General features: G+C 41.7%; 1 protein-coding gene across 12 annotated transcripts in view; it reads left to right on the top strand.

Annotated features, from left to right (window-relative positions):
• Positions 1-12497, top strand: part of LOC141810394 (filamin-C-like) — a 45510-nt gene extending 33013 nt beyond the window's left edge. For 2 of the 12 annotated variants that reach the window (XM_074697893.1, XM_074697896.1), the window contains 22 exons: positions 199-315; positions 1439-1628; positions 1709-1732; positions 2159-2406; positions 2609-2701; positions 3100-3199; positions 4347-4487; positions 4675-4803; positions 4903-5076; positions 5299-5460; positions 5578-5781; positions 5893-6045; positions 6135-6257; positions 6382-6639; positions 6944-7213; positions 7306-7443; positions 8554-8669; positions 9131-9263; positions 9709-9885; positions 9981-10199; positions 10300-10506; positions 10584-12497. In XM_074697893.1, coding sequence (XP_074553994.1) covers positions 199-315; positions 1439-1628; positions 1709-1732; positions 2159-2406; positions 2609-2701; positions 3100-3199; positions 4347-4487; positions 4675-4803; positions 4903-5076; positions 5299-5460; positions 5578-5781; positions 5893-6045; positions 6135-6257; positions 6382-6639; positions 6944-7213; positions 7306-7443; positions 8554-8669; positions 9131-9263; positions 9709-9885; positions 9981-10199; positions 10300-10506; positions 10584-10771 — 3564 coding nt within the window. In that variant the 3' untranslated portion in view covers positions 10772-12497. Of the gene's footprint in view, positions 1-198; positions 316-1438; positions 1629-1708; positions 1733-2158; positions 2407-2608; positions 2702-3099; positions 3200-4346; positions 4488-4674; positions 4804-4902; positions 5077-5298; positions 5461-5577; positions 5782-5892; positions 6046-6134; positions 6258-6381; positions 6699-6943; positions 7214-7305; positions 7444-8553; positions 8670-9130; positions 9264-9708; positions 9886-9980; positions 10200-10299; positions 10507-10583 lie in introns of those variants that run through there. The other 10 variants (XM_074697898.1, XM_074697895.1, XM_074697897.1 and 7 more) reach the window with 8 other exon arrangements.
• Positions 12498-12721: the final 224 nt, after the last annotated feature.

The raw sequence follows: 12721 nt of genomic DNA, 5'->3' as shown, positions 1-12721 counted from the left end.
AAAACAAGGCAGAAACAAGAGTTGGTAAAGACAAGGGATGTACCTGCCGGATCTTTCCCATTGAATAGACTCAGATGTTTTCATGGTTCAAATAAACTTCCTCCTACACCCTTCTCACAATCTCTCTGTTTTAACCCTGATTCAAACCCTCTGTGTGACTTCCTATCCCACGTTGGGGACTTGTTGCTGTCCCTGCAGGGTCCGGATGGGTGCAGGCGCGAGGCCTCTCTGTTTGTGGAGGACTGGGGCAGGAGGGTGTGGGAGTCACATATAGTAAAGAAAACCATCCCCTTCAGAATTCATAGAAGAGGCTGTGTAAGGCCTGAACTCTCCACTCTTCATCATGTCTCATGCCCTCCCTACCCCTTCCTTCCCCTGAAACCCTTTCTCATTAAAAACAGAGAAATCTTCTGCTCTCTTCAAGATAATTATATGAATAAGTGAAATCATTTGAGACAACTGAGGCCTTGTCCTATTTGCAGTGTTTTTATATGTTTACATTGAGGAAACTTAATTATTTCTATTTTTAGATCTGGATACTTTCTCTGCCTTTCACTCTATAATCTAGCTTTTCTGGAACTTTGGATAATGTGACATGATTGACAGGATTTGGATTAGATTAGCCCAAATTCCAGACCTTTGTAATCCATTCCAGTCCATTTAGTCCAATCCATCCAGTCAAAAACTTGTACAGTTCAATTTTACCATTTCATATGTAGCCCAGCCAAGTATAGTTGGGTCTATCTAGATCAGTGAAATCCAATTAAATTCAGTCCGGATTAGTCCTGCTATGTTTACTGATGCCCAGTCAGATACATGCCAATCCAATCCAACCAAAACCTATCCAGTATAATCCAGTCCGATCCAATCCAATATAATCTAATACAATGCAATACAATTGAGATTGATCAGGACAGTGGATTAGATTTTCTTTAGCTTCAATCAAATATCAGATGAAAGAAAACACAAATTATGTCTTTAAAAGCAGATGAGTACACCAAGTCAGCCTCCTCTCCCTCTTTCCCTTTATGGTCTCCATGTGAACTGACCTCATTCAGTTTGTCTAATGATCTAACACACAGATGTGGTGTTCAGTCCTCCACTAACAAGGGTGCTTCGTAAACCTGCCTCCATCCATCCCTCCCTCAGCTGCTTTCAGTAGACTTAGCCCCTGTGTGAGATTTCAAACAGTACATGTGGGTACGATGAACATTAATGGTCTCCAGGTCCGAAGAGTTTGGCCCTGTTAATGCTCCTACTACAGTAAAGAAAGCAGCAAAGGTAAACCAAGGTTAAGGATAGGAAAAAGAAAAGGATATAAAGAACCAACCGGCACAACACTGAGACCACTGATGGCCAGTACTCCAGATGTCTCTTTACAGCATTGGATTCACGTTAGAGAACCAAAAACTCTGACTTCCTGTCTGTGTGCCTTCAGGACCCTGAAGGAAAACCCAAGAAGGCAAACATCAGAGACAACAGAGATGGGACATACACGGTGTCGTATGTACCAGACATGACAGGACGTTACACCATCACCATCAAATATGGAGGAGACGAGATCCCATATTCACCTTATCGCATCCATGCCCTGCCTACTGGGGATGCTAGCAAATGTCTTGTCACAGGTAAGACTCCGCCCATCAAACTGATCAGATTTCAGAGCCCAAAATTTTACTACTTCTTAAAGTCTCTTGTTTTCTTGCAGTGTCAATTGGAGGACATGGACCAGGTCAGTCTGCTTTGGACTCTCTAAATGCACTTTCAGCAATCTGGAACAAACAAAGCAATCAGATCTAGACACGAGTCTGCCATTCAAAGCTAGCATGTTGCTAGTTTTGGCTTCACAGCTTCAGGCCTCCAACATCAACTGTCAGTTTTGACTTTTTTTATGGAGCCAATTGCCTGCTGAGCCAAAAATGACCTTTTTTGTTGTTTCCTTTGGTAGCCAACCCAATGGGCTCCACTACAGTACAAGCATCCTTTTGGTACAAGTAATGGTTCATTAGCTAAATCTGTAGCTAGCTTTGGGAAACCCTCTATGGAATTGACCTTATGACAAAACCAGCAGTTATAAAGAGCAACTTTCTGATACAGCACATCTATGTCAAGATAATTTGGTTGAATTAACATCACAAGCTTTCCTCTGTTTGGTCAGGCTCTGGTATTGGCCCAACCATCCAGATCGGGGAGGAGACAGTCATCACTGTGGATGCAAAGGCTGCTGGGAAAGGTAAAGTCACCTGTAAGGTGTCGACCCCTGACGGAGCAGAGCTGGACGTGGACGTAGTGGAGAACGCTGATGGGACCTTTGATATTTACTACACGGCTCCTGAGCCAGGGAAATACGTCATCACCATCCGGTTTGGAGGGGAGAACATCCCGAACAGCCCGTTTCATGTGGTGGTGAGTAACAACCCTGAGAGTGAGCCTGGATTGAGGTGAAGATTGATGTTTCAGGTAGTTTGTTTTGTGAATACAGATAATTTGTCATTTTAACAATACGAGAATCTGATTTTTTGAAGTTAGACTGTTTTCTGCTTGTGTTTGTGCATGGAAGTGTGTGAGTTGGTGTGTTTCTTAAAGGTTATACCTTGTTCCCTGTTAGGCGTGTGATACCGTCCCAATAATAGAGGAACCATGTGACAAGCTTCAGTTACAGACGCCCTACTCTCCCTATGTGGGCTTCTCCCCTCAATGGGTACTCAGTCACATTACATACCTGCTGCTTCTGTGCAGAGCGCTGCTCCTCGTTCAAACTGTCCTCTTTACAGATTCTGTCAGTTCACTGGAGCTGTTTCAGTCAATGACAACCCACATTCATGTATAGATTATCTGATTGGCTCTGCATGGTGCTGCATGTTTAATCTGCATGATCATGTGTCTACTGCTGGAGGGGGTGGACGGGACAGATCGCTTATTTTGTTAAAACTGGTGTCAGACCCATTTCAGTCGTACTCCATCCAGCCTCTCTGCAGTCCTGCTCTGCTTCTTCTCCTTCTCTTTCTTTCCTCCATCTGACTATCCTCTTTGGACCATATGTCAGTAAAGGCTAGAACAGTTTCACTGACCCCCCTTCTCCTATTTGGCTCTGTTTAGGCCACAGATGATCCCATCAGCCCCGTGGATGGGATGGAGCCCATGCTCCGCCCTTTCAGCCTGGTCATTCCTTTCACTGTGCAGAAAGGAGAGATCACAGGTAAGAGCAGCTTCGTGTGCATGTTGGTGTTAGAGAATCAGTCAGATTTGTAGATCGGGGAAAATGTTTCTGCTCATTTCTGCATGTCAAAATCCAAGTGTTAGTGTCTGCTCTGTGTTTTTGCTGCAGGGTAGGAGATAATTTGCATGTCACTATTCAATCTGCTGGGTAATTGGCACAAGGATGGTTAGAACAAGTCTTCATTACTCAAGCTTTACAAACTGCTGAACTTTTTTAAACTCTGTTTTTTTTAACAACAGTGGAAAACAAAATATGCCTTTGTGGATTATTTTAATGCGTTAAACTGAGGAAGTCTTATTGACATCACAAATCTCTTTTACAAGAGTGTCCTGGATAGAACTGGCAGCAGCACTGTACAAAAGTTTCAGATGTTCAAAACACAATTTCAAACACATGTTAAGTTTAGTTTAGTTTAGGCTGTATTGAATTCTGGATAACATTAAATAATAGAAGTACTGTAGAAAAAAACAAGTCTCAAAATGAATGAAAAGGAGTAGAAAGAAGAAAAAGTCTTATAGTATCTGCCCATTTACTTACAGAATTGTTAAATAGACAGTTGAACAGACAACCAAAACTAAGGCCAGCATGCCTTTAGCTTTCCAAAAAGCTAGTTGTTATTACTTCTCCTTTTAACAAATCTACACTGAATGTTACGTGGTAATATTTCTCGGTGAGCTTTGCACAAAACCTGTAGCATTTTGTACTCAATTAAATCATCAAGCTACAGTAGCTGTAGCTAAATGAATAATGGGTTTGTCTTCTACAGGCACTTTCCCACACTTCACTGCAATATGTTAATTAAGGCTCAATCAGAGAGTTGTACAGAAGATCTGTACTTTATGTAACACTGACATTGTTTTTGCTATTTTTGTTTTTATTCCATTTATATGTGACTTCCAATTTAAGTTTTAGTCTATAGTTACACCTAGGAACTTTATTTCATTTACTCTATTGATTTCAATACCTTCCATGTTTACTACAGGGTTTAATGATTTGCATTTATTACCAAATATCATGAAGTTGGTTTTACCAGTATTGAGGGATAATTTATTCCTTTTTAAACTATAATAACCAAACTCTTTCATTATTAAAAATTCTAAAACATGGAGTTTTGTTCTTCCCTAAGGTGAAGTGCGGATGCCTTCTGGTCGGACCGCTGTTCCCAACATCACGGACAACAAGGACGGCACAGTTACTGTAAAATACTCACCCACAGAGCGAGGTCTGCACGAGATGGACATCAAGTACGATGGAGACCACATCCCAGGTGACACAACACATATTTACTGTCATTTTTAGGCAGCATAAAGGAATTTACTCAACCTGAAGTATGAGTGGGGTATCATCAGTGTAGAGATCGACTTTTGTATTAATCTGCCATTGTCTAAAAACTGGACTACACTGTATCAAATTTTTGCATCTTTTATATTGCTTTTGTGTTTTCTCTGTTAAAGGGAGTCCACTCCAGTTCTATGTGGATGCCATTAACAGTGGTCATGTGACTGCTTATGGCCCTGGTCTAAGTCACGGCACAATGAACAGACCAGCAACCTTCACTATTGTTACTAAAGATGCTGGAGAAGGTACCAGTTCTCAAATCGAGTTATGTTGTCATAGATTAATTAAAAATACTTGAATTGAAAATACTTAATTGAAAAATCTCTGTTTGTGCCTGTCTGCAGGTGGTTTGTCTCTGGCTGTTGAGGGTCCCTCTAAAGCAGAGATCAGCTGTAAAGACAACAAAGATGGGACCTGCACTGTGTCTTACCTGCCCACTGCGTCCGGGGACTACAACATCATTGTGAAGTTTGACGACAAACACATCCCTGGCAGCCCGTTCACGGCCAAGATCACAGGTACTGACACTGATGACACTATAGACTTCATACATGGGATGCCTGCTCTGCCAACAGAGCTAAAACAGCCCCCCTACCTTTACTTTCTTCCCTTCTTTGTCACTTGATTCACTTTCTCTGTATGAATCTCCCTTTATGCAGACGATATGCAGTTTTATCTTCATAGGCTCAAAAGGTTTCAGGAAACTTTATTTTGACATGTTTCTTTTGACTGTTATCCAGGTGATGAAGCCATGAGGACATCTCAGCTCAATGTGGGCACTTCAACAGATGTTTCCCTAAAGATCATGGAGACAGACCTGAGTAGTCTGACTGCGAGCATCAGAGCGCCGTCTGGTAACGAGGAGCCATGTTTGCTGAAGAGGCTGCCCAACAGACACATCGGTTAGTGCCTACTAAGTGGATGGTTGGTTAAAGTATAGGTTACCGAGAGTCAGTATGACAGATTAAGAAATAAGTATTCGAGTGAAAGCAAATTATGATGGAGGGTTTCTACCTCAGGTATCTCGTTCACGCCAAAGGAAGTGGGGGAGCACGTGGTGAGCGTGAAGAAGAATGGGAAACATGTGACCAACAGCCCGTTTAAGATCATGGTGGGTCAGTCGGAGATTGGAGACGCCAGTAAGGTGAAGGTCTACGGTCAGGGTCTAGTGGAGGGACACACTTTTGAGGTCGCTGAGTTCATTGTGGACACCAGGAATGCAGGTATGTCTAGATCTGGCTTAAAACAAAAACTGAACTGGAACAAAGTTTTCCTTTCTATATAAAAAAAATATCAATGCAACTTGATTTGTAATGAATTAAAAATTCATTCAGGTTATGGAGGTCTGGGTCTGTCCATTGAGGGTCCCAGTAAAGTGGACATTAACTGTGAAGACGTGGAGGATGGGACGTGTAAAGTCACCTACTGTCCGACTGAACCTGGGAACTACATCATCAACATCAAGTTTGCTGATCAGCACGTCCCAGGTACAAATCAAGCTACATCAACCAACCTTTGGAGGACAAACTTCTGTACTCCAGTTTTTTAAACTCTGCTTTTATTTTGGCGGGAACAGGAAGTCCATTCACTGTGAAGGTATTTGGCGAGGGACGAATGAAGGAAAGCATCACCAGGAAACGACAAGCTCCCTCCATCGCTACAGTGGGCAGCACCTGTGACCTCAACCTGAAAATACCAGGTGAGCTGTGACATCACTTCCTCCTCCAGCTCTTTCCACCTGTCCTCCCTGCTTCCTCCTCTTCATCTCCTTCTTTTTGTTCCTCCTTCTTTCCTCCCCTTTGCTGCCCCCTGCTGGTTTTCAGGGAACTGGTTCCACATGGTGTCAGCTCAGGAGCGTCTGACTCGGACATTCACTCGAAGCAGTCACACCTACACTCGCACCGAGCGGACGGAGATCAGTAAGACCAGAGCAGGGGAGACCAAGAGGGAGGTGCGGGTGGAGGAGAGCACGCAAGTGGGAGGCGAACCTTTCAGAGACGTGTTCGGAGACTTCCTGGGACGAGATGGTCTGAGCGGATTCAATGGCATGCCAGCCGGCAGCCGACCGCCATTGCAGGACGGTGTGTGGACGAGAGTGTGATGCTGTGTCTCTAACTGCATCGATAATAATGAGTCTCTGGTGTGTGCATGAAGGAATTTCTAATGGGAATGTCAGTTAAATTGTGATATTGCATGCAAATGCCATTATCGGGATGCCGATAATTTCCTGTGGTACCAAAACTGGTGTTGAATTTTGTCTGTCATAATTTCAATTTTATAATAAACAAAAAAAATCAAGCTTGTGGTTTGCAAAGGTTTGACTATGATCATCTTTAATTTTATTCTTCAGTTTTCCATTAATTCTCTTTCTCTCCTCCCTCTCAGGTGAGGCAGCTAACCAGGAGATGACAGCTCAGGTGACGAGTCCAGGAGGAAAGACCGAAGACGCAGAGATCATCAGAGGAGAAGACAGCACCTACAGCGTCCGTTTCATACCTCAGGAGATGGGAGCCCACACTGTTAATGTCAAATATCGAGGCCAGCACGTCCCCGGTAGCCCCTTCCAGTTTACTGTGGGCCCCCTGGGAGAGGGAGGGGCCCACAAAGTCAGAGCAGGGGGGACTGGTCTGGACCGAGGAGTCGCAGGAATCCCAGGTTTGCATAAAATAAAATCTGTCTCTAATCTTTTTGTTCCTCTTCTTCTTTGTTTCCATTGGTGGTAAAGATGAGATGTGTTTGTTTTCCAGCTGAGTTCAGTATCTGGACCAGAGAGGCTGGAGCTGGAGGTCTGTCCATTGCTGTTGAGGGACCGAGCAAGGCTGAGATCACCTTTGAAGACAGGAAGGATGGATCCTGTGGAGTAGCCTATGTGGTGCAAGAGCCAGGTGAGCCCCAAAAGTAGACTCTAGATTCAGGTCCTGGCATGGGTATTAATTGGATGCAACCTGGATTCTGAATTTCTTCTGCAAAGGGTGAGAATGTCCCAAAAGTGACTGAATCCTCAGCACTTTTATTTTCATTCTTTGATTATCAGCAAAACAGCGTAAACATAGAGCTAATTAGGCGATATGTGGACGATGCTCAGTTCTATTTATCAAAGATCCAAAAACCCTGAACTCTTTCTACTGCTATAACTTAAACTCTAGGGTTTATTAATGACCAAAATAGCCTTTAGTTGAACTATATTTATAATCAAACACATTTTCAGTCTTCAGCATAAGATAGAAAGTGCTTCTGCTCCTCCAACGTTGATAGGAAGCTTCTTACGGAAACAAATGCTGCATTGCTGGTACTGCTTGCAATGACTCGTCAACCATAATAACCAAAAGTATTTGTACAAGAAATAACCTACTTCATCTTTAGAGAAACCTGAGAAATTGTGAGAATATGCTCAAATAAAGAAAGTCAGTAGCTGAATTATTATGTTATAGCTGCTAGTTTACAGAGTAGCATGGGTTTTCCATTATTAACACTGCAAAAAATGAAACCTTATCAAGTGTTTTTTGTCTTATTCTCGGTAGAAAATGCCTTCTCAGACTTAAAATGAGCCACATTCACCTGCCTTGTCCAGAATTATGTCTTGTTTCAAGTTGTTTCAAGACAAAATGAGGCATGAATTGCTTAAAACAAGTAAAAAGAATCTGCCAGTGGTACAAGAAAAAAAAATTTTTTTTTAGAAAAATGTCTTGAAACTAGAACAATATCTAAAACAAGTAACTTTTCTCTTGCTCCATTGACAGATATTTTTAACTTTTTTCCAGAAATTCAGTCCTCAATTTTACCTTGTGCCTCAATTTGAACGAAGATATTTTTTTGGACAAGTCAGGTGAAACTGGCTTATTATTGGCTAAAAGGACATTTTCTTTTGAAAATAAGACAAAACACGTGATAAGATTTTCATTTTTTCCATTTCAGAGTAGAGGTCAAACCTTGATTTCTCAGATTTGATGTTAATATGAAAAATTTATGAAAGCTGTCTTTCTACTTTTCTCCAGGTGACTATGAAGTTTCCATCAAGTTCAACGATGAGCACATCCCAGACTCCCCCTTCATCGTTCCAGTCGCCACTCTGTCGGACGACGCTCGCCGTCTCACCATCACCAGCCTGCAGGTGAGAGCGTGTAACCCAAACCTTCATTAAGTTCAATAAATCAGTTTGCGCAGACCCAGCTGAGGTCACTGATATATGAAGAGTCTTCTCTTCAACGTGTCACCAGCTATATCAAAGGTGACAGTTTGATTTACGGTGAATAGATTTATTTTTAGACTGTGACCAGCTGCTCTGTACCGAGTGTTTCGGTGTTAATGTGTGAACATGTGCCTCCACCTTCCTGTTTAAGCTACATTTTTTTCTAAATATTCAAAATAAACTGGCCTTGTGTATAAATTCAGGGTTGAAATATAATAAAACAGCAAGACATACCACAATACTACAGATTTGACTTTATTCATTTGTTTTTTGAAGATTAATATACAGCTAGTATTTACATGGGAAGCCAATTTTATCTCCCACATTTAAATTATTTAAACTGGTTTTATACCTTTTTTTTTTTTTGGCCTTTTATATAACAGGAGATGGGTCTGAAGGTTGGGCAGGAGGCCTCCTTTGCTGTACAGCTGAACGGCGCCAGAGGGCTGATCGATGCCAAAGTCCACACACCTTCAGGAGCCATCGAGGAGTGCTTCATCACAGAGCTGGACAGTGGTAAGACAAGGTTACACCTCCTGGTGAAAGTACTTAACAGTGTATTTTAAATCAGTAGTGCTGGTGGCAGGGAAATGTTAGACTTGCAAAATAGAAGTATACGTCAGATGAACAAATTTGGATGAACGCATTTCCCTTTTCATGATCAAACGTTAAAAAATAGATATGGAGTGCCACATGGCACTGGTCTGGATCCACCTTAGATCAATCAAACTGCTTTGCTTCTTTCTGGTTCTTCCTAGTTTTGTAATTCTAGGTCCACTTGCCTAGTCTAAGCTACAACACACAAAAAAAAATGGAGTGGAACAAGGCTCATCATCATCATCATCATCAACATTACATTATTTTGCTCTATGCAGATGACACCCAGTTCTTTGTGGATGCCAGTTCTCGTAAAACCAATCCTTCCTCATATTTGTAATTTGTCCACCATGTGTTTCCACAGATCAGCACGCCATCCGGTTCGTCCCTCGAGAAAATGGAGTTCATTCAATTGACGTTCGTTTCAATGGCAGCCATGTTCCTGGCAGTCCTTTCAAGATCAGAGTCGGTGATCCAGGACAGGTTGGAGACCCTGACATGGTGTCTGCGTTTGGACCAGGACTGGAGGGAGGAACAACTGGTATTAACTTAGACTGAGTACTCTTTCACTTCAAAACCTTTATCAGAATAACTCAGTTGTTTTTAATGGCGGTTTATCCCTTTGCACTCCTCAAGGTGTGGCGTCTGAGTTTATCGTAAATACATGCAACGCCGGCTCAGGAGCTTTGTCTGTGACCATCGACGGACCATCAAAGGTGAAGATGGACTGTCAGGAGTGTGCTGAGGGATACAAGGTTTCCTACACACCCATGGCTCCTGGGAACTACCTGATCTCCATTAAGTATGCAGGACCCCAGCACATCGTAGGCAGCCCATTCAAGGCTAAAGTCTCAGGTGAGTTGGAGTACCACAGGGCATGCTGCGTAATTATCAGAATCCTGTTAAATTTGTATCCACAGTTGTGTCATATATATTTCTTTGAATCTCTCTGCAGGGCCTCGTCTGTCAGGTGGTCACAGTCTGCACGAGACATCGTCTGTTCTCGTGGAAACTGTCACAAAATCATCAGTGATGGGAGGAGCCTTCACCTCTCTACCCAAGTTCTCCTCAGACGCCAGCAAAGTCATCTCCAGAGGGGCCGGTCTGTCGAAGGCCTTCATAGGTCAGAAGAACACGTTCACAGTGGATTGCAGCAAAGCAGGTGAGGAAAGAGAAGAAGAAGAACGATCCCTGGCTTTAAATGACAAACATTTTAATCATACATTGGTGTTTCTGCAGGTACCAACATGCTGATGGTTGGCGTTCACGGGCCAAAGACGCCCTGCGAGGAGGTGTACGTCAAACACATGGGCAGCAGGATGTACAACGTCACATACACGGTGAAAGAACAGGGCAGCTACATCCTCATCGTTAAATGGGGGGACGAGAACGTCCCTGGCAGTCCTTTCCACGTCACCGTACCTTAAAACTGAACTCTTCATCTCTTCGTCCCTCCCTCTGCTGCAGCTCCTCATCCTCATGCACTGAAGACACAAAGACTTTTTACTCCTTCAGACAGTTTTTACACTTTGTACAAATGTTTTATTCATTCTTTTGTCTCACGAAGACACAAGAATCACCGCAACAGCAGCAACCTTGGGCGTTGACTTCTCTGGAAGTAAACCTGTTTCATACTCTGTGTATCTGTTAGACCTGCAAATCAGTAAGTTATTGTGAAGGATGGAAGATCCGAAGTCCTAAAGTGAGTCATGATAGGGAGATATCAACAAGGTATCTTGTTAGCACAAGATACAATCTTGAGCAAACAAAATATTGGCATGTGCATAACAATTTTAATCAAGATAAAAATGCCCATACACTGATAATTTCACACTATTTGTCCTTTCTATGAACAAACATACTGGATGCACTTGTCAGTATCTTGTTCACACAGAATAAGTATCTTGCTGGCACAAGTTGGTATCTTGTTCTGAAAAATTGCCCTCACAAGTATCTTCTTCTTTTTTTTTTTTTTTTACACACATTTATAACCGAGTTACAATCTTGTTTGTACGTGTCAGTATCTTGTTTACTCCAGCTGGTATCCTGATTGAACTAATATGGCTACTCAAGTTGCTTGTTTACAGAAATTGCTATGCTGTTCATGTAAGTTAGTATCATGGTAGCATCCTGTTTGATAGTTGTAAGTTGCCTGCTGAATTAGATTGACAAGATACCAACTTTTAAGAAATGTGCAACAGCTACCAAACAAAACACAGTTATCTGACTAACTTGAATGAACAAGATACCAACTTTTGCAGCACAAAAATATTTTATTGGAACACATTTTTCATTGAGAAGATGCTAACTTCTTCCGATTTTAGTCTTGGGATCAACCTGCGACAACTTCACGCAAGATACCATAATTTTAATGAACAAGATACCAAGTTGTGCATCAAGAAATCAATTTGCAGGAACCTGTTACCTTAAAAGACGAGCTGCTTGCAGCTTAAAATTTGAACATTGCAAGCGACTTGCAAATATTTTACAAGATACCATCATCCTACTGACTTGGATGCGCAAGATACTGAATTCAGACTTTGTTAAATTAAAGACAATCTTTTTCTGAGCAAAAACATTATTTTGCTCAGATATTTAGGCAAACAAATTTGGATAGAAAATGTGTAAATCTTGTTTGTTTTCCTTGTAAAAGTAAGATTTTAAAACCAGGGGGAGATGTATCTTGTTTCGTATTTCATCTTGTCACACCAGTGATGGAAGGTTTTCCCCACAGAGCTGCAGAAAGTGAAATCAAAGGATCAGGAGGAGCCATGCTGTGACTTTATTTCTATATAAAACAACAAACACTTTGGAGTTAATTTATTCTCAGACCTTTTTTCCTCATTTGATTTTCTTTGACAGAAAATGGTCTTATTGTGAGAGAGCAGGTGATGAGTTTTTGAAGACAGTTGTGATGATTTAGATTTCTTTTTTTTTCTACCACAGGAAGCGGTGCGGTGAAACTATCAGTTTATTTTGTGAATGTTGGAAAAGAAACACAGGAGATGTTGCAATGACACAGTATTACTGAGTGACATTTTATAGTGATTTTGTATGTTTAAAAACAAAGGAATGAATGAAATGAATTTTAACTGTTTGATATGTTAATCTTCAATCCGGCGAGATTGTGCAGGCATAATAAAGATTATTCGCTGACTTGCCACAAAGATGCTCGACTGCTTTTCATGTTTCTGACCAAAGAAAACCACATTTTTGTCCATGAGATATAGGTTTAGATAGAGATGCTTCAGACAGTGAAATGTTCAAAATTTGATCGTTCAGTTTCAGTTTCTGGTCCTAGCTTCAGGCTCTGACGTGAACTTTTAGTGATTAAACTTTAAACTGGATTTGGTCTCGTCCTTGTCTGTTTGAAAGTT

Source organism: Halichoeres trimaculatus, unplaced genomic scaffold, assembly GCF_033239565.1.
Source record: "Halichoeres trimaculatus isolate MK-OKI-2021-1 unplaced genomic scaffold, fHalTri1.1 fHalTri1_scaffold_21, whole genome shotgun sequence".
In the NCBI taxonomy this organism is placed as follows: domain Eukaryota; kingdom Metazoa; phylum Chordata; class Actinopteri; order Labriformes; family Labridae; genus Halichoeres; species Halichoeres trimaculatus.
The sequence above is the reverse complement of the archived record's forward strand: the minus strand, read 5'-3'. Positions and strand labels throughout refer to the sequence as shown.